The sequence below is a fragment of the Chrysemys picta genome, chromosome 17 (genome assembly GCF_011386835.1).
Source record: "Chrysemys picta bellii isolate R12L10 chromosome 17, ASM1138683v2, whole genome shotgun sequence".
NCBI lineage: Eukaryota > Metazoa > Chordata > Testudines > Emydidae > Chrysemys > Chrysemys picta.
In genome coordinates, this window is record NC_088807.1 from 4,172,365 (window position 1) to 4,190,447 (window position 18,083).

General features: G+C 58.1%; 1 protein-coding gene across 1 annotated transcript in view; it reads left to right on the forward strand.

The window, feature by feature from the left end:
- The first annotated feature begins 853 nt into the window (after positions 1 to 853).
- Positions 854 to 18,083, forward strand: part of DLL3 (delta like canonical Notch ligand 3) — a 272,902-nt gene continuing 255,672 nt past the window's right edge. The window contains 5 exon segments of the mRNA XM_065571764.1: positions 854 to 1,126; positions 3,990 to 4,127; positions 4,129 to 4,233; positions 10,711 to 10,735; positions 10,738 to 10,767. Of these exon segments, the coding sequence (XP_065427836.1) occupies positions 1,076 to 1,126; positions 3,990 to 4,127; positions 4,129 to 4,233; positions 10,711 to 10,735; positions 10,738 to 10,767 (349 nt within the window). The 5' untranslated portion in view covers positions 854 to 1,075.

Genomic DNA, 18,083 nt, shown 5'->3' on the forward strand with positions numbered 1-18,083 from the left:
CCTGTGGAACTCACGGCCACTGGAAGGCGCAGAGGCCAAGAATGTAAATGTCAAAAAGGGATCAACCATTTCTGTGGATAACAGGACTAGCCGGGGTTGTAAGAGTTAAAGCTGAAGGGCGGTGGGGTAGGGTGGGGGGGGGGGGACAGGTTTCTCCTTTCTCTGCAGCTCCCCTTTGCTCGGCCTCCTGTAATTAATTCCCTGCCCCTGATAGCACCTGGGTCGTTCCTGATCTCGGCCTAGGGTCATTGGGCTCAATCAAGGGGGACCCCGGGGAAACTGAGGGAGCTCCGGGCGAGGCCAACCGAGGTGAGCTAACGGGCTCCTGGCCTTCGGTTCTGTGAAATGTTGGCACCAACCTTGGCAGAGAGATCCAGCCTCCTGCCCCAGCATTTCACCCCTTTCTAACTCTCCGCGCCAGCTTGATTCCACCTTCCTGGGCCGTCCGGGGAGGCCTGAGACCGGGCTAGATGAGCCTCTTCCCGGATCCATTCCAGCTCAGGGGGTCACCAGTTGGGTGCCCCATTACCCCAGCGCCCAGCGGCTGCCTCTCTTCCCACCTGGCTCCTGCAGCCGAAGCAGGAGGGCCAAAGGCCCAGGGCAGTGGCCCAGACGTGGGCCCTGGGGCAGACACATCTCTGCCCTGTAGGCACCATAGCCGGGCAGGGTCACGCGTGGGGCGAGAGGAAAATCCCAGAACCCACGAGCCCGGAGAGGCCGCAGGGGCCCCGGGCCAGTCCCAGCGGCTGCTGGGCTCACCCCCAGTCGCTCCACTGGGGCGGGGGGTTGCCCCTGCCGGTGGGAAGGGGAAGGGGAGGGGGAGCGAAGGGGGCGGGGGCTGGCGAGCCGGGCCAGGCAACCCGACACCAGGCAGGGCCGGGCTTTAAAAGAGCCGCGGGCGGCAGGCGGCCGCTTCGTTGTCCGTGCGCTCCGCTCTGCCTTTCCCACCGCCTCCGCCGGCTCTGGGTGCCACCGGGCGGGCACCTCCCGCTGCCTTCCCCCGCCCCGCGCGTACCGACCCCTCCCGGGGCAGCGACCCCTCGGACTAAGCTGCCGCCCGCCGCCTCCTCGCCCCATGGCTCCCCTGCTCCTGGCCGGCGTCCTGGCCCTGCTCTGCGCTCAGCTGGTGAGTGACTCCGGCCCAGAGGGACCTCCCCGGGGGCAGCGCGCAGGGCAGGGGCGGTATCCATGGGAAGGGGGGGTCCGAATTTCTCCAAGGGGGCAGCGCGCAGGGCTGGGGCAGTATGGTGGGGTGTGTGTGTGTCGGGATCTCTCCAAGGGGGACAGCGCGCAGGGCAGGGGCGGTATCCATGGGGAAGGGGGGTCCGAATCTCTCCAAGGGGGCAGCGCGCAGGGCTGGGGCTGGGGCAGTATGTTGGGGGGAGGTCGCGATCTCTCCAAGGGGGACAGCGCGCAGAGCGGGGACGGTATGGGGGGGGGGGGGCTCGGGATCTCTGCAAGGTGGCAGCGCGCAGAGCAGGGACGGTATGGGGGGGGGTCGGGATCTCTGCAAGGTGGCAGCGCGCAGAGCAGGGACGGTATGGGGGGGGGGGGTCGGGATCTCTGCAAGGGGCAGCGCGCAGAACAGGGACGGTATGGGGGGGGGTCGGGATCTCTGCAAGGGGGCAGCGCGCAGGGCAGGGGCGGTATGGGGGGGGGGATCGGGATCTCTCCAAGTAGGGTGACCAGACAGCAAGTGTGAAAAATCAGGACAGGGGGTGGGGGATAATAGGACCCTATATAAGAAAAAGACCCAAATATTGGGACTGTCCCTATAAGATCGGGACATCTGGTCACCCTATCTCCAAGGGGGGCAGGGCAGGGGCGGTATGGGGGGGGGAGCGTGTTGAGATCTCTCCAAGGGGGCAGCGCGCAGGGCAGGGGCGGTATGGGGGGGGGGTGTTGGGATCTCTCCAAGGGGGGCCGCGCGCAGGGCAGAGGCGGTATCCGGGGGGTCGGGATCTCTCCAAAGGGGCTGCGCACAGGGGCACAAGGAGTGGGGACCTGGACTGTTCCAAGGGGGGGCTGTGCACGCCATGGGGTGGGAGTGGGGATGACGACCGTGACCTCTCCAAGGGGTTAGCACCTGGGGGAGGAGAGGGGGGGGATCGGTGACCGCTCCATGGGGGGGCTGGGCGGGGGTGGGTTTGGGAGTTGGGAAGGGGGGTTGCTGAGTTGGGCGTGTGGCTGGGGGAGTCTGCTCCAAGGGGGACACGTCGCGGGGGGGCGGAGAGGAATCGGGACCTTTCTCCGAGAGCGCCGTGCCCTGCGGGGCGCGGACACAGGGACCTCTCCAAGGGGGCTGGGCCACGGGGTGGGGAATCGGGACCTCTCCAAGGGGGGCTGCGCTCTGGGGCGGGGAACCGGGACCTCTCCAAGGGGGCTGCGCTCTGGGCAGGGCTGGCGGCTCGGGAGCTCCCTCCACCAGCCCCGCGCGCTTACCTGTGTGTGTGTGTGTGGGGGGGGGGCTTCTCTGCGCGCTGACCTGGGGGGATCGGGGAGGGGTCAGGTGACCGGGCTCACCCCGGGGGTCCCCGCACGCAGGGTAGACTGGCAGGACCCCAGGAAGAGTTCAGGCACTGGGGAGGGTCTGTGGAAAACGGGGCCCCTCTCGGGGAGGCCCTTGGTGCGGGTGGGGGGCGGGGGGACAACCCATGTCGGCGGGTGGGAGTTAAAGAAGGGAACCTCTGGGGGCGGCTTTGCCCAGGGAAGGGGGCGGTTCCAGGCTGCGGGGGAGGGGGGAGATAAACTATGCCCTGGGGCTGGTGGGGGGGTACAGGATCCAGGGGGCTGGGTGTCCTGGGGGGGGTTGCATGGTCCAGGGGTGGCTTTGCTCCTGGGGGAGGTGGGGTTACTTGTGCCATGGGTGGGGTGTGACAGAGTTGGAGTGGGGGGAGTTTCTCTGGAGAGGGAGATTAACCCTGGGCTGTGAGAGGCAGGGGGTGGGGATGGGGGTGGCCTGAGGGGGATATCTGGGGGGAGGGTTGAAAGGGTTTGTGCCCTGGGAAGCAAAGGCTTTGAGTTGGGGGGGGGTGCAAACTATGGAGGGGAGGCCAGGGGGCTTGGAATTGCCATGTGGGGATTTCACCCTAGGGAGGGCCAGGGGGCTTGTGGGCACAGTCTCTGGGCTGGGTAAGATCTCTGGGTGGATGGGACAGTGCGCTGGGGTGGGGGTCGGACTGTGGGTTGGGATCTCTGGGGTGGGGGCTGTGTGATCGGGGGCATGGGCTGTGGGTTGGGGATCTCTGGCGTGGTGGCTGTGTGATCAGGGGCACGGGCTGTGGGTTGGGGATCTCTGGCGTGGTGGCTGTGTGATCAGGGGCACGGGCTGTGGGTTGGGGGATCTTTGGGGTGGGGGCTGTGTGATAGGGGGCACGGGCTGTGGGTTGGGGATCTCTGGTGTGGGGACAGTTGTGATCGGGGGCACGGGCTGTGGGTTGGGGATCTCTGGCATGGGGGCTGTGTGATTGGGGGCACGGGCTGTGGGTTGGGGATCTCTGGAGTGGGGGCTGTGTGATTGGGGGCACAGGTTGTGGGTTGGGGATCTCTGGGGTGGGGGCTGTGTGATCGGGGGCACGGGCTGTGGGTTGGGGGAATCTCTGGGGTGGGGGCTGTGTGATTGGGGACACAGGTTGTGGGTTGGGGATCTCTGGGGTGAGAGGCTGTGTGATCGGGGGCACGGGCTGTGGGTTGGGGGAATCTCTGGGGTGGGGGCTGTGTTGATTGGGGACACAGGTTGTGGGTTGGGGATCTCTGGGGTGGAGGCTGTGTGATCGGGGGCACGGGCTGTGGGTTGGTGGGAATCTCTGGGGTGGGGGCTGCATGCCGGAGGGTTGGGCTGTGGGTTGGGGATACGTGCTGGAAATGCAGACTGTGGGCTGGGGGGATCTCTGGGGTGGGCAGCAGTTAGCGGGGAGGGTCGGGGTGGGGGGATCTCCAGGGGGAGGCTGGCAGGGTCCCATGCTAACCCCCCCCACTCTGTCCCGCAGGCCCAGCCGGCTGGGGTGTTCGAGCTCCAGGTGCACTCGTTCCGCAGCAGTGCCCGCAGCCTGTGCCCCAGTGCCAGGCCCTGTCGCCTCTTCTTCCGCGTCTGCCTCAAGCACGCCCAGGCGGTCGTCTCCCCCGAGCCCCCCCTGCACCTTCGGGGCCGCCCTGAGCGACATGGTCCCCGCCGACCGCAATGCTGTGGCCACCAGCGCGCCCATCCACGTGCCCTTCCACTTCAAGTGGCCGGTGAGAGCCCCCCCTCCAGTGCCCCTCCCCCCATATTACACCCCTCCCCCAATAATACACCCCAGCACCCCATAATAACCCGTTATACACCCCCTACCAAAATAATACACCTACATTATATACCCCCTCATCCCACACCCTTCTCCATAGTATACCCCCTTATACTCCCCTCCCCAGTAATTCACTCCCATTAAACTCCCACCTCCCCCAGCCCTCTCCCCAAGAACAAGAACATAAGAACGGCCAGACTGGGGTCCATCTAGCTCAGTATCCTGTCTTCCGACAGTGGCCAATGCCAGATGTTCAAAGGGAGTGAACAGAGCAGGGCAATTATCGAGTGATCCATCCCCTGTCGTCCAGTCCCACTTCTGGCAGTTGGAAGTTCAGGGACCTGGAGCATGGGGTTGCATCCCTGACCCTTTTGGCTAATAGCCATTGATGGACCGGTCCTCCAGCAACTTATCTAAATGTTATCTTGAACTGTTGGCCGTCACAACATCCCCTGGCAAGGAGTTCCACAGGTTGACTGTGCGTTGTGTGAAGAAATACTTCCGTTGGTTTGTTTTAAACCTGCTGCCATTAATTTCACTGGGTGACCCCTCCTTCTTGTGTGATGTGAAGTGGTAAATAACACTTTCCCTAGTCACTTTCTCCACACCAGTCATGATTTTTATAGACCCCTCTCATATCCCCCCTCAGGCGTTTCTTTTCCAACCGGAAGAGTCCCAGGCTTTTTAATCTCTCCTCATATGGACGCTGCTTCATCCCCCTCATCATTTCTGTTGCCCTTCCCTGCACCTTTTCCAATTCTAATATATATTTTTTGGATGGGGTGACCAGAACTGTGCACAGTATTCAAGATGTGGGCGTACCATGGATATAGAGAGAGACAATGTGATATTTTCTATCTTATTATCTGTCCCTTTCCTACTGGTTCCCCACAGTCTGTTCGCTTTTTTGACTGCCGCTGCACATTGAGTGGATGTTTTCAGAGAACTCTCCACAATGACTCCAAGATCTCTTTCTGGAGTGGTGACAGCTAATTTAGACCCCATCCTTCTGTATATATAGTTGGGATTCTGTTTTCCAAGGTGCATTACTTTGCATTTATCAACATTGAATTTCATCTGCCATTTTGTTGTCCAGTCACCCAGTTTTGTGAGATCCCTTTGTAACTCTTCGTAGTCTGCTCTTGACTTAACCATCTTGAGTAGTTTTGTATCAGCTGTAAATTTTGCCACCTCACTGTTCATTCCTTTTTCCAGATCATTTATGAATATGTTGAACAGCACTGGGCCCAGGACAGATCCTTTGGGGACCCCGCTATTTACCTCTCTCTACTGTGGAAACTGACCATTTATTCCCACACTTTGTTTCCTATCTTTTAACCAGTTACTGATCCAGGAGAGGATCTTCCGTCTTATCCCATGCTTAACAGCCCTGGGGAGGGACCTTGTCAAAGGTTTTGTGGAAAGTCCAAGTACACTATATCCACTGGATCACCTTTGTTCACATAATTACTGACCCCCCTCAAAGAATTCTAATAGATTGGTGAGGCGTGATTTCCCGTTACAAAAGCTGTGTTGACTCTTCCCAATGTAGCGGGTTCATCTATGTGTCTGATAATGCTGTTCTTTACTCTAGTTTCAACCAGTCTGCCTGGTACTGAACTCAGGCTTACAGGCCTGTAATTGCCAGGATCGCCTCCGGAGTCTTTTTTGTTTTTTAAATCAATGTTACATTAGCTCCCCTCCAGTAGTCTGGTACAGAGACTGATTTAAGTGATAGGTTTTATACCACGGTTAGCAGTTCTCCTGTTTCACATTTGAGTTCCTTCACAACTCTTAGGTGAATACCACCTGGTCCTGGTGACTTATTACCATTTAATTTATCGATTTGTTCCAAAACCTCCTCTATCGACACCTCAATCTGGGACCGTTCCTCGGATTTGTCACCTACAAATAATGGCTCAGGCGTGGGAATCTGCCTCGCATTCTCGCAGTGGTGACCGATGCGCAGCATTCATTTAGTTTCTCCGCAAGGGCCTCGTCGTCTTTAAGTGCTCCTTGAGCACCTCAACGTCAGTGGCCCCAATGACCGTTTAGCAGCTTCCTGTTTCTGATCTACTTAAAAATGTTCGCTGTTAGTTTTTGTGTCCTTAGCTAGTTGCTCTTCAAGTTCTCTTTTGCCTGCCTGCCTCATATTTTTTCCGCTTGACTTGCCAGAGTTTGTCCCTTTCTATTTTCCTCACTAGGATTTGACTTCTAATTTTTAAAGGATGCCTTTTTGCCTCCAACCGCCTCTTTTACTCCGCTGTTTAGCTAGGGTGGCATTTTTATTGGTCCTCTTGCTGCATTTTTTTATTTGGGGGTATACATTTAGTTTGAGCCTCTATTGGGGTGTTTTAAATAGTCTCCATGCAGCTTGCAGGCGTTTCACTCTTGTGACTGTTCCTCTTAATTTCTCTTTAACTCGTTTTCTCAATTTTGTGTCGTTCTCCTTTTTTGGACGTAAAATGCTACTGTGGTGGATTTCGTTGGTATTTGCTGCTAAATTGAATTATGTTATGGTCACTATTACCGAGCGGTTCATCCGTATTCACCCTTTGGACCAGATCCTGTGCACCACTTAGGACTAAATCAAGATGGCCTCTTCCCTTGTGAGTTCCAGGACTAGCTGCTCCAAGAAGTCGTCATTAATGGTGTCTAGAAATCTTATCTCATCATCCGCTCTGAGCTGACATGTACCCAGTCACTATGGGGATAGTTGAAGTCCCCCATTATTATTGAATTTTCGGCCTTTGTAGCCTCTCTAATCTCTCTGTCACTGTCCCCATCCTGGCCAGATGATCGGTACGATATTCCTACTGCTAGACACTTACTAGTCAAGCCTGGAATTTCTATCCATAGAGATTCTATGGTACAGTTTGATTCATTTAAGATTTTTACTTTGTGCTTTATACGGCCACTCCCCCACCAGCACCACCTGCTCGGTCCTTCTGATCTATTTTGTACCCTGGTATTATGTCCCAGTGACTATCCTCATTCCACCAGTTTCCATGATGTCTATTATATTCATATCCTCACTTAATACCAGGCACTCTGGTTCACCCGCATAGCATTGAGACTGCTAGCATTTGTAGATAAGAACTTGTCCATCTTTTGTCAGTATCCGAGGCTTGCCTTCATGGGCTATTTAAACCTGACTTTTTGACACCTGACTGTATCTCGCTAGCTCCTACTTGTATGTTACCAACTTCTTTCCTATCCCCTTTACTACAGAGTTCCCCTTTTAATAAATCCTTCCCTGCGTGATGTTTCTGCCCAAACCCGGTGATCCTCTGTACCTGTCGGCTTCCCCAGGCCTGAGTGTTAAAAACTTCCTCCGACCTTTTAAAGTGTGCATGCCAGCAACCCGGGTTCTGGTTTGGTTTGGGTGGAGCCCATCTTTCCTCTCTAGGCGTCTCCTTTCCCAAAAGGTTCCCCCCCTTCCAGTGCTTAATTTGTAATGAAAGAGGTGCCAGGATTCAAGGAATTTTTTTACTTTCATAACTGACGCGCCAAGCCCAGAGGTGCCGGGGCTATGAACTGCCAAGCCTAGATAATCTGACCAGATAGCAAGTGTGAAAAATCGGGATAGGAGGACGGGGGGTAATAGGTGCCTATGTGAGAAAAAGACCCCAAAATCGGGACTGTCCCTGTAAAATCGGGACATCTGGTCACCCTAAGCCTAAAGGTGCCGGGGCTATGAACTACCAAGCCCAGAGGAGCCCTGGCACAAATTTAAGTTGCCAGTCCCTAATAAACCTAAGTCCTTCCTCCCTACACCATCATCTCATCGACGCATTGAGATCCTGCAGTCCTGCCTGTCTAACTGGTCCCGTGTGTGGAACTGGAAGCATTTCAGTGAATGCTACCATGGAGGTCCTGGACTTTAATCTCTTACCTAACAGCCTAAATTTGGCCTCCAGGACCTCTCTCCTACCCTTCCCTATGTCATTGGTAGCTACATGTACCACGACCACCGGCTCCTCCCCAGCACTGCACGCAAGACTGTGTAGATAGCTTGAGAGATCTGTAACCTTCGCACCTGGCAGGCAATTCGCCGGGCGGTTCTCCTGGTCATCACAAACCCAGCTATTAAAACAAAAGGAAGTCTTTTTTTCCACACAACGCACAACCTGTGGAACTCCTTGCCAGGGGATGTTGTGAAGACTATAGCAGGGTTCAAAAAGAACTAGATAAGTTCCTGGAGGATAAGTCCAACAATGGCCAGGATGGGCAGGGATGGTGTCCCTAACCTCTGTTTGCCAGAAGCTGGGAATGGGCAACGGGGGTGGATCACTTGATGATTCCCTGTTCTGTTCATTCCCTCTGGGGCACCTGGCGTTGGCCACTGTCGGGAGACAGGAGACTGGGCTAGATGAATCTTTAGTCTGACCCAGTCCGGCCGTTTGTATGTTACTGTATCCATATTTCTACCGATCGCCTCCCCCATCACTATGATTTGTCTCTTCCTAATAACTGGGGTCCCCTCCCCCGGAGGGGGTGTCTCAGCGTGAGAGGAGAACCATGATACTATCTGGAAGGAGGGTCCCAACGATGAGATTGTTTCCTTCCGCCCCAGCCTGATGTTCTCCTTCCCCGAGACTTCCCCCTCCTCAGCAGCATGGGGCTGTCAGACGGGGTGGAACCCGCTCTGCTGTGTCCCCAAAAGTCTCCTCTCCGTACCCCTCTGTCTCCCTCAGCTCCTCTGGTTCACCCACTGTGGTCTCCAGAGCCCGCACTCGGGTCTCTGCTGGCCCCGAATGCCCACGTAACGCCCCCGGCCCACGCGGCAGGTAACGGCACAGGCCGTGTTCAGGGCTATGAACCGGGAGCCCCCACTCTGCTCGGGACGCCTGCCTGCAGTATTTTTACTCTAGCAGGGATTTTGGGGGGGAAGAGGGGGTGTTATTGGCCAAGCTTAGAGCCTGTTCGTTAGGTGTGTCTGCCTCTCCCGCTCCCTCGCCAAACTCCTCTGGTCGCCGCTCCTCTGGGGAGCTGGGTTGGTGACCCCCTGTTTGCCCTGAGTTCGCCCCGCCCCCTGCGTCAAGGGTTCCCAGAGGGATCAGGGCTCAAGAGATGATGGGCCAGAGCCTCGTGTGGGAGCTCTCCGCCTAGCCGGTCGCTTGGGTCAGCACAGCCCCATAACAGGCCCCACGATACTCTTTTTCATACACCCCCTTCCTCCAGCCCCTGCCCCAATAATCCACCTCCTTCTCCAGTAATACACCCCAATAACCCCCCCCTTCCAATTACTATATTCCACTCCCATTGTACATCCCTTGGATCCCTCTCCCCCAGCGCCACCCCCAGAATATCTCCCCCTCAGGGCCCTCCCCGCATAATACAGCCCACCCCCTGCAATTATACAGTGATTCAGAGCCGTTCTGGGTTGCTTGGTAAACTGGGCACAAGCAAACAGCAGATTTTTTTTTTTAACACGGCTAAATGTCAGCGGAGACACCTAGGCACTAAGCCTGTCGGCCGTATGGACAGGCTGGAGGGGCTCTCTCTGGGAAGCCGTGACCCTGAAAAAGACCCGGGGGTCGTGGTGGAGAATCAGCGGAACACGAGCTCCCAGTGTGACGCTGGGGCGAAAGACCTAGTGTGATCCTGGGATGTATAAATGAGACTCTCGCGTAGGAGCAGAGAGGTTATTTCTGTGTTTGGCCCTGGGGCGACCGCGGCTGGGATCCTGTGCCCGGTTCTGGTGCCCACCGTTCAAGGGGGATGTTGGTAAATCGGAGAGGGGTCAGAGAAGAGCCACGAGAATGATCAGAGGGTTAGAAAACCTGCCTGGTCGCGAGAGGACTCCAGGAGCTCGATCTATTTCGCTTGGCTAAAGACGGTGACTGGATCCCAGGCTGTCAGCATCTGCCCAAGGAACAAATATTTAATCCAGGGCTCTTCAGTCTAGCAGAGAAAGGGCTAACCCAAGCCACTGGACGAATTCAGAGGGGAAAGGAGGTGTCCGTGTTTAACAGGGAGGGTAATTAACCACAAGGAGCAACTGGCCGAGGGCGCGGTGGATTCTCCGGCACTGAGCGTTTTAAAATGCAGACCGGATGATCCGCTAACAGCCCTGCTCCGGGAATGATTCCTGGGCAGGTCTGTGGCCTGTGCGGTCCAGGGGGTCGGACTAGATGATCATAATGGGCCCTTCTGAGTTTATCATTTTATTCATCGTTCCCCTCCCCCAGGTAAGACGTGCCCAGTGTCCCCCTCCTCCCAGTGTCCCCAGTTAGGCACCCCCAGGGCAGCCTTCTGTTCCCCCACCCCAGTCCTTCCCCTATTGTGCACCCCCCCCTCCAGGCTCCTCCTCCTTAGCCGCCATGCTCCTCCCCCTCCCCATCCCTGGCACCATCCCATCTCTGTCCCGGGCCGCCCCTCTCCACCCCACCCCCTCACGCTCTCTGCTCTCTCTCCGCTCCAGGGCACCTTCTCCCTCATCATCGAGACGTGAGAGCCGAGGCCGGCGAGCCGTCCACAGGTGAGCGATACGCCAGCCGCCCACCAGGGGGCGCTGCAGGGTTCGGGGGTGTGGGCAGCCCCATCTTTGGAGAGCTTTGTTTTTTTTTGGGGGGGGGGGCACTGCCAGGTTCACACAGAACCTGCACCCTGACTGATGGGACACCCTCCCCCTCTCCGGTCCTGCACCTGGTGGTCTGCCCGTTCGCACCCACCCCCAACCCAGTAGGGCCAGATGCCAACGCTGGCCCCATGGCACATCACATCATGAACCCCTATAGCTCTGCCCCCCACATCGTGAGTCTGACTCCCTAAGGGACAGCAAGGACCCCCCTCCTCCAGAGAAGCAGGGTGGCAGTGGGGGGGTCCCAGTACTTACCTCTGCAGCCAGGGTGTCTCTGCTTGGTGGGGTGCGGGGAGGCGCTGGACCTGATGCACTGTGCCCCTCCTGCCCAGGCAGAGCTCCCTGCTGGGGTGAGGCTAGCATGGTGGAGTACGGGGGCTGGCAATAAAAAGCCCTCTCAGATTGCTTGAGGCAGCTCACCCCTCTCGGAGCAATGGGTTCAGGTTCTCGGCAGACCCAGGCAGCGTCACTGCGTCGGTCACGCTCGGGACAGCTCACCCCTCTCGGAGCAATGGGTTCAGGCTCTCGGCAGACCCAGGCAGTGTCACTGCATCGGTCATGCTCGGGACAGCTCACCCCTCTCGGAGCAATGGGTTCAGGCTCTCGGCAGACCCAGGCAGCGTCACTGCGTCGGTCACGCTCGGGACAGCTCATCCCTCTCGGAGCAATGGGTTCAGGCTCTCTGCAGACCCAGGCAGTGTCACTGCATTGGTGACCCGAGACCCCGCTCTTCCCAATCACAAGGGCTAGAGAATTTCTTATTTGAAACATGGAGCCGGAGATCTTGCTGGGATCGTGTGACTGCCAGAGCTGGGACCCACCGGGCCTGTTGTTTGGGCACGCCTTAAACTGGCCTGCAACCCACCCCAATTCCTCCTCTGCAGCCAGCTCCCAGCTCCTGTGCCCCCCTCCCCCCCAAAGATATGGAGCAACGGTGGCTTGAAGCCTTCTGATTCTGGGACTGTCCCGGGGGCAGCCCAGCCCGACCCGCCCACTCCTGGGTGGCTCTCGCTCACGTTTGGCAGCCATAGCCGCATGTGGGCAGGCCGAACGGGCAGGGCACAGTGTGCTCGGGCCATGCCACTGCCTTGCCCCCAGAACGGCACTTTGCCCCCTTACTGCCCGCGTCCCCCAGGACGGGCACCCACCAGCCTGGCACTCCCGTACTGCCCACGTTTACCAGCATGTCAATTCCACACCCCCTGCATCCCCCAGGACGGGCACCCAGAATCCCCGGCATCCCCCAGGACAGGCATCCAGCCACGTGTCGACCCCGTACCGCCCACTTCCCCCAGGGTGGCCCCACTGCATCCCTGTGGTGCCGGCGTAGAGAGATGGGGCCTGGCTCCAAACTTCCCCTAGGTTTGAGGGTGCCCAGCCGCCGGGTTTGGGATTCAGGCACCAGGCCAGCCCCATTCCCGGTCACCCCTATCTCCACCCACTCCCAGCTGAAGCTCACAGTAGCAGAGCGAGGGTCAGCCCTAAGGAATTGTGGGATTCCTTGGGGGGGGGGGGTAAATAGCAAACCTTGGGGGGGGGTAACAGGGGTTCCCTGGATGGGATTGAGCATCTGTAGCTGGGGATGGGGAGGAAATTCTTGGGGGACACCCCACCCCAACTCCCTTACAGCCTTCAGCTCTGGGGCCCTGGCTCCAGGAGGTGAAAGGGGGGACATTGGCCAGGCCATGGCGGGGTGACCCGATATCGTGATGGGTACTGGAGCCAGCAGGGGTGAGGGCAAGCAGCTGATAGAGACCTGGGTTACTAGTGATCAGGGGAGAGTTGGGGGCACCAGGTTAGCCCCTGGGGGCCATGGAGAATTCCAGAGGTGGGGGCAGAGGAGCTGGGTGCCGGATGGGGGAGGATCCCAGCGGGGGCTGAGGGGACACAGGATCTGGTGCTGAATTGGGGGATCCCAATGAGGGTGGGGGGCAGAGGAGCTGGGTGCTGGTGGGGGGATCCCAGCAGAGGGGGTGGGGGGCAGAGGAGCCAGCTGCCAGGGGGAGGATTCCAGCAGGGGGTGGGGGGCAGAGGAGCCGGGTGCCGGATGGGGGGGATTCTAGTGGGGGGATGGGGGGTAGAGGAGCTGGGTGCCGGGGGGGGGGGATCTCAGCGGCGGGTGGGGGTAGAGGAGCCGGGGGGGGGGATCTCAGCGGGGGATGGGGGCCAGAGGAGCCGGGTGCTAGATGGGGGGATCCAGTGAGGGGGTCACACCGCTGGGTGCTGGGGAGAGGAACCATCCCCTGCCCTTCCCCACAAACCCTGTTGCTGGGGGTGGAGCATTAGATCCTCTTTGTACTGGATCCTGTAGCAAGGGAGGATGGGGGGGCACTGGCTGGGGGAGGGTGGCTGGGGGCAACTGGGCAGGGGCAGGGTGGGGATGGGTAGTGAGAGGGGGAGGCTGGTTGGGAGAGGAATGGGTGGTGGTGAGGTCTGGGGAGTGGTTGGGGAGGTGACAGGTGGGACGGATGGTCTGTGTGTGGGAGTCTGGCTGGAAGAGGGGTGGGGCTGGGATGGTACATATCGGGGAGACTGTCCGGAAAAGGGGGGGAAGAGAGGGGTGGCTGGCTGGGGAGGGTGGGGGTGGGTTGGAGTGGGGAGTGGCTGGCTGGGGAAGGGTGGGGCTGGGATGGTGCATATTGGGGAGTCTGTCTGGAAAAGGTGGGGAAGTGGGGGGTGGCTGGCCGGGGAGAGGAGGGGGTGGGTTGGAGGCGGGGGGGGTGGCTGGCTGGGGGGTGGGGTGGGGCTGGGATGGTGCATATCTGGAAGTCTGTCCGGAAAAGGGCGAGGGGAAGAAGGGGGTGGCTGGCCAGGGTGGTGGTGGTGGTGGTGTGGAGAGAGGTGGGAATCTGGTGGGGGGGGGGGTGAGGATGGGGAGGTGCAGAGTGGAGCCTGGCTGGGGGAGGGGAGGGGTGGGGATCCCAGCTGGGGGGCGCGGGGGTCCACGGCAGTGGCAGGGCCGTGTGGCTGGAGCAGGCTGGGGGTGAGGAACCAAGGCACAGGCAGGGCAAGTGCTGGTTGGTGGGACACTTTGGGGGGAGGAGCAACCCCCTCAATTCCCCCCATCCCCTCCCCCGATGCAGGACCCTGGTTAGCTCCAGGCCATGGTGTGTGAGTGTGGGGGGGGGGGGGGGCCGGGTCTGACTTGGGGGGAGAACTGCTGAGGGGAGGGGGTGGGGAGTGGCAGAGTGCTGGGAGTGGAGGGGGGGTGTCCCAGAGCGATGGAGAGGAGATGAGTCGGGGGAATACAGAGGGGGAAGGCAATGGGGGTCCCGGGGGAAGGCAATGGGGGTTCCAGGGGATGGAGAGGGGAATATTGGGGGTCCCAGGCAAGGGGAATATGGGGGGGAAGGGAATGGGGGCCCCAGGGGGATGAGGCAGGGAATATGGGGTGCAGGAGGCCATGGGGGTCCCAGGGGGAAGGACAGGCGAGTGCAGGGGGGAGGAAGGGGCACTCTAGGGTGGGTTGAGTGAGGAGATGACATGGAGGAAGGGTCTGATGTTCCCGGGGTACCCAGGGCAGTGAGGCACCTCGCCACCACCTGCCCATAGCATGAGGAACCCCTGTCTGGGCCTGCCAGGGTTCTGCTCCCCGACTCCCCTGGCCCGGGGAACACAAGCGCTCCCCTCCCTGCTGGCCCTCTGCAGGTTACCAGCAGCCCCCCTCTGCCCCCCAAGGAGCATCCCCCTGGAGCACCCAGCCCCTGCTCCCCCCGCCACTCGCCGCATTCACAGCCCCACTGCTCCCAGAGGATCAGCCCAGCCCAGCTTTCCGGCTCCACCTCGGCCCAGGCCTTAGCCACGTTCGGAGGGAAATCCGGTGTCAGGGGATCTCGCAGAGCTCCAAGTAACAGCCGGGAGGTAGAATGATGGGACACAATGGGTTACGTTCACACCAGAACTACAGCCCAGACCGAACTTACCGGACTCTCCCCTCTCTCCAGAGATCGGCTCCCCTTCCCCCTCCCCCCGGTCCTTCTCCCAGCCTTTAACAGCCCGGCTGGCCGGCATCCTCCGTTCCTAAGAGAAACTCGCTGGCAACTTGGCTCCTGAGTGTCTCTGTGTATTCTCCAGGCTTCTTCTTTGATCTTAGTCATAAATAGGACACCCCCGCCCCAGCGAGGCCGTGTGTGCCTGTAGATCTTGTGCTCTCTTGGTGACTTCGTGGTCTCGATTAGCCGGCGGCTCCATGTGCAGAGAGACTCACGTTGTAAGACGCTCAGTACACAATGGTCAGTCAGGGCCAGAGAAGCGTCTCCAATCCCGCCTGCCTGCCCAGAACCTGTGTATCACCTGGTGACCTGGCCAAATTTACGTACCTTCGAACGTAGAGATACGTAACTCTTTAAATAGCATCTGGCCGTACATCACGGGCTGGTTAGGACGATGGTGGTAGAGACCTCACATGCCCCCCTTTGGTGCGCTGTTATGTAGACTTCAGACCTGATGGATCCCTGTAAACCCATCTGTCCCCCTTGTGCCCTTTGCCAATGGCCGTTGGGAGGTCCCTGGGCCGCGAAGGGATTCATAGATTGTAAAGACGCTAGGGGCCACTCGGATAATTTCATCTGCTCTCCTGTTGAACGCCGGCCACCGGACTGCCCTGTGTTCATTCCTGGTGGCGCTAGAGTTCTTCTTATAGGACAAAAAGAAACATCTCATCTTGGTTTAAAAATTGTCCGGGATGGAGAATCCGCCACGACTCTGGGTGAGTTGTTCCAAACGTTCATTCCCTTCGCTGGTAAAAATGTATGCTTTATCTCCCGCCTGAATGTGTCCAGCGTCCCTGTCCAGCCGCTGGGTCCTGTTAGACCTTCCTCCGCTGGCCTGAGGTGCCTGTTCTCAACGTGTTCCCAGGTAGGTACTGGTAGCCTGGGAGCCCGTCACCCCTTAACCTTCTCTTTGTTAAATTAAATAGATTGAGCTCTTTTAATCCATCACTTTCTAATCCTTTGATCATTCTCGTGATTCTTCTCTGACCTCTCTCTGATTTATCAACATCCTTTGAATTGTGGGCACCAGAACTGGACACAGGATCCCAACAGTGGTTGCACCAGAGCCAACCACAGAGGGAAAATAAACTCTCTGCTCCGGCTCGACATTCCCTTGTTGATGCATCCCAGGGTCACACTAGCCCTTGTGGCCACAGCGTCACCCTGGGAACTCGTGTTTGTATCCAACACAACTCGCAGCTTCCCAGGATAGAGTCCCCCATCATGTAAGTCTGCCCTGCGGTCTTCGTTCCATGATAAATGACCTTACGTTTAGTTGTATTCAAACACATTTTGTTTGCTTGCGCCCAGTTTACCAAGTGCTCCAGATGGCTCTGTATTGGTGACCCGTCCTCTATATTATTTACCCCTCCCTCCATCTTTGTCATCTGCAACTTCATTGGTGATCATTTTATGTTTCCTTCCAGGTCATCGTTAAAAATATCCAATAGTGAAGGGCCAAGAACTCATCCCTGCGGGACCCCCCTTAGAAACGGATCCGCTCAATGACTATTCCCTAGTTACAGTTACCTTTTGAGACCTGTCACTTAGCCAGCTTTTCATCCGTATAATGTGGGCCGTGTTCATTTTGAATCTTTCTAGGTTTTTATAAAGATGTCGTGTACTATCAAGTCAAACGCCTTACAGAAATCTAAGTATATCACATCAGCACCACTACCTTTATCAACCAAACTAATTTTCCATAAACCCATTTTACTTGGCATTAATTATATTACCCTCCTCGGATTCTTTATTAATCAAGTCCCAGATCAGCCCCTCCATTAACTTGCTTGGGATTGATGCGAGTCTGACAGCCTGTAATTACCAGGGTCATCCCGTTTACCCTTGGTGCTGTGATCTCGGTACCGAGCCAGGGCCGCTCAAGGGGTATCTCCCCACAATCCTGCCATGCTCGCTCCTCCCAAGCTCCATATGGGACCCAACACCAACAGGGTCAGCGAATGTAGCACCAGATGGCACTGCTGCCATCCTGATATGGTCACCCGTGGGCACCACCAGGGCTCATGCCAGTGTAGTGGCCCTACTGGGACCCCCGGGCAGGGCACCGCCAGCCTTTCTCCAGGGCACCACGCATTGCCAGAGGCAGAATCGTGAGCCTTAGAGCCCTTTGAAGTGGTGGAGCAGGAGATGGAGGCAGAGGAGGGGATTGCACCCAAGGCCATATCCCCCTCTTCGCCAGACAAGGCGGTCATGCCATCATCGCCCTCCATTGCGGACGACTTCTGCCTATTCCAGGAGCTGGCGAAGATGGCGGCCGACACCCTCCGTGTACCATGAGAGGAGGTAAAGGATACGCGTCACCAACTTTGTTGGTATCCTCCATACCTTTTCCACCGCTGAAACCCCACTCCCCGCTCAATGAGGCCATCCTAGATCGCGCTAAGGTGGTGTGGGAAAACTCGGCCTCGGTGGCTCCACTTTGCAAGTGAGCAGACAAAACTACCAGGCGCTTCTGGTGAAGTACAACTCCACCAATTATAGGACTTCTTTGACAAGGTGCCAAACAGCTCCTGGGATTCCTTCAAAGCCATCATCCAGGAATGCCAACTGGTGGCAAAACCAGCCCTGCCGTCAGCTTCTCGACACAGGTGGGGATGAGACGCGCGTCGTGCCTGCACCTCCCGGGTTTCCCAAAGGAGGTGCAGACAACAGTGGAGGACCTCCCCATTTGAAGGGGTGAGGCTCTCCGTGGAGAAGACCGACGCCTCCCTCCACTCCTTGAAGGACTCCCGGGCCTCTTTCGGGTCCTTGGGAATCTGTACACCGGGCCAAAGGAGACGATTCAGCCCGCGATACCAGCACAGATCGTATTCAGCAGTATTCCGGCCGCAACGGCACTATTAGCCCCAAAGGAAAAAGGGGAGGTTCTCGAAGTGGAAGCCCTCTGGCTCCCGGGCCTTGACCCAACTGCCTACCCCGAAACACCACTATTGACAGGCCGAGACTGCTCCGTGCTACCACCTGTAACCTTGCACCCATTTGGCCAGCGTTCCGCAGTGCCTGGGAGCCCGTAACGTCGGACAGATGGGTCCTAGAGATCTGGATATTCCATCCACTTCACCTCGCTACCCCCCTCCACCACACCCTTCCCCGTCCCTCTTCAGGGACCCTTCTCACAAGAGTCTTCTACAGCAGGAGATAGATCCACTCTTGCAGTTAGGAGCCATAGAGCCAGTACCCCAATCTCTGCGAAGCAAGAGG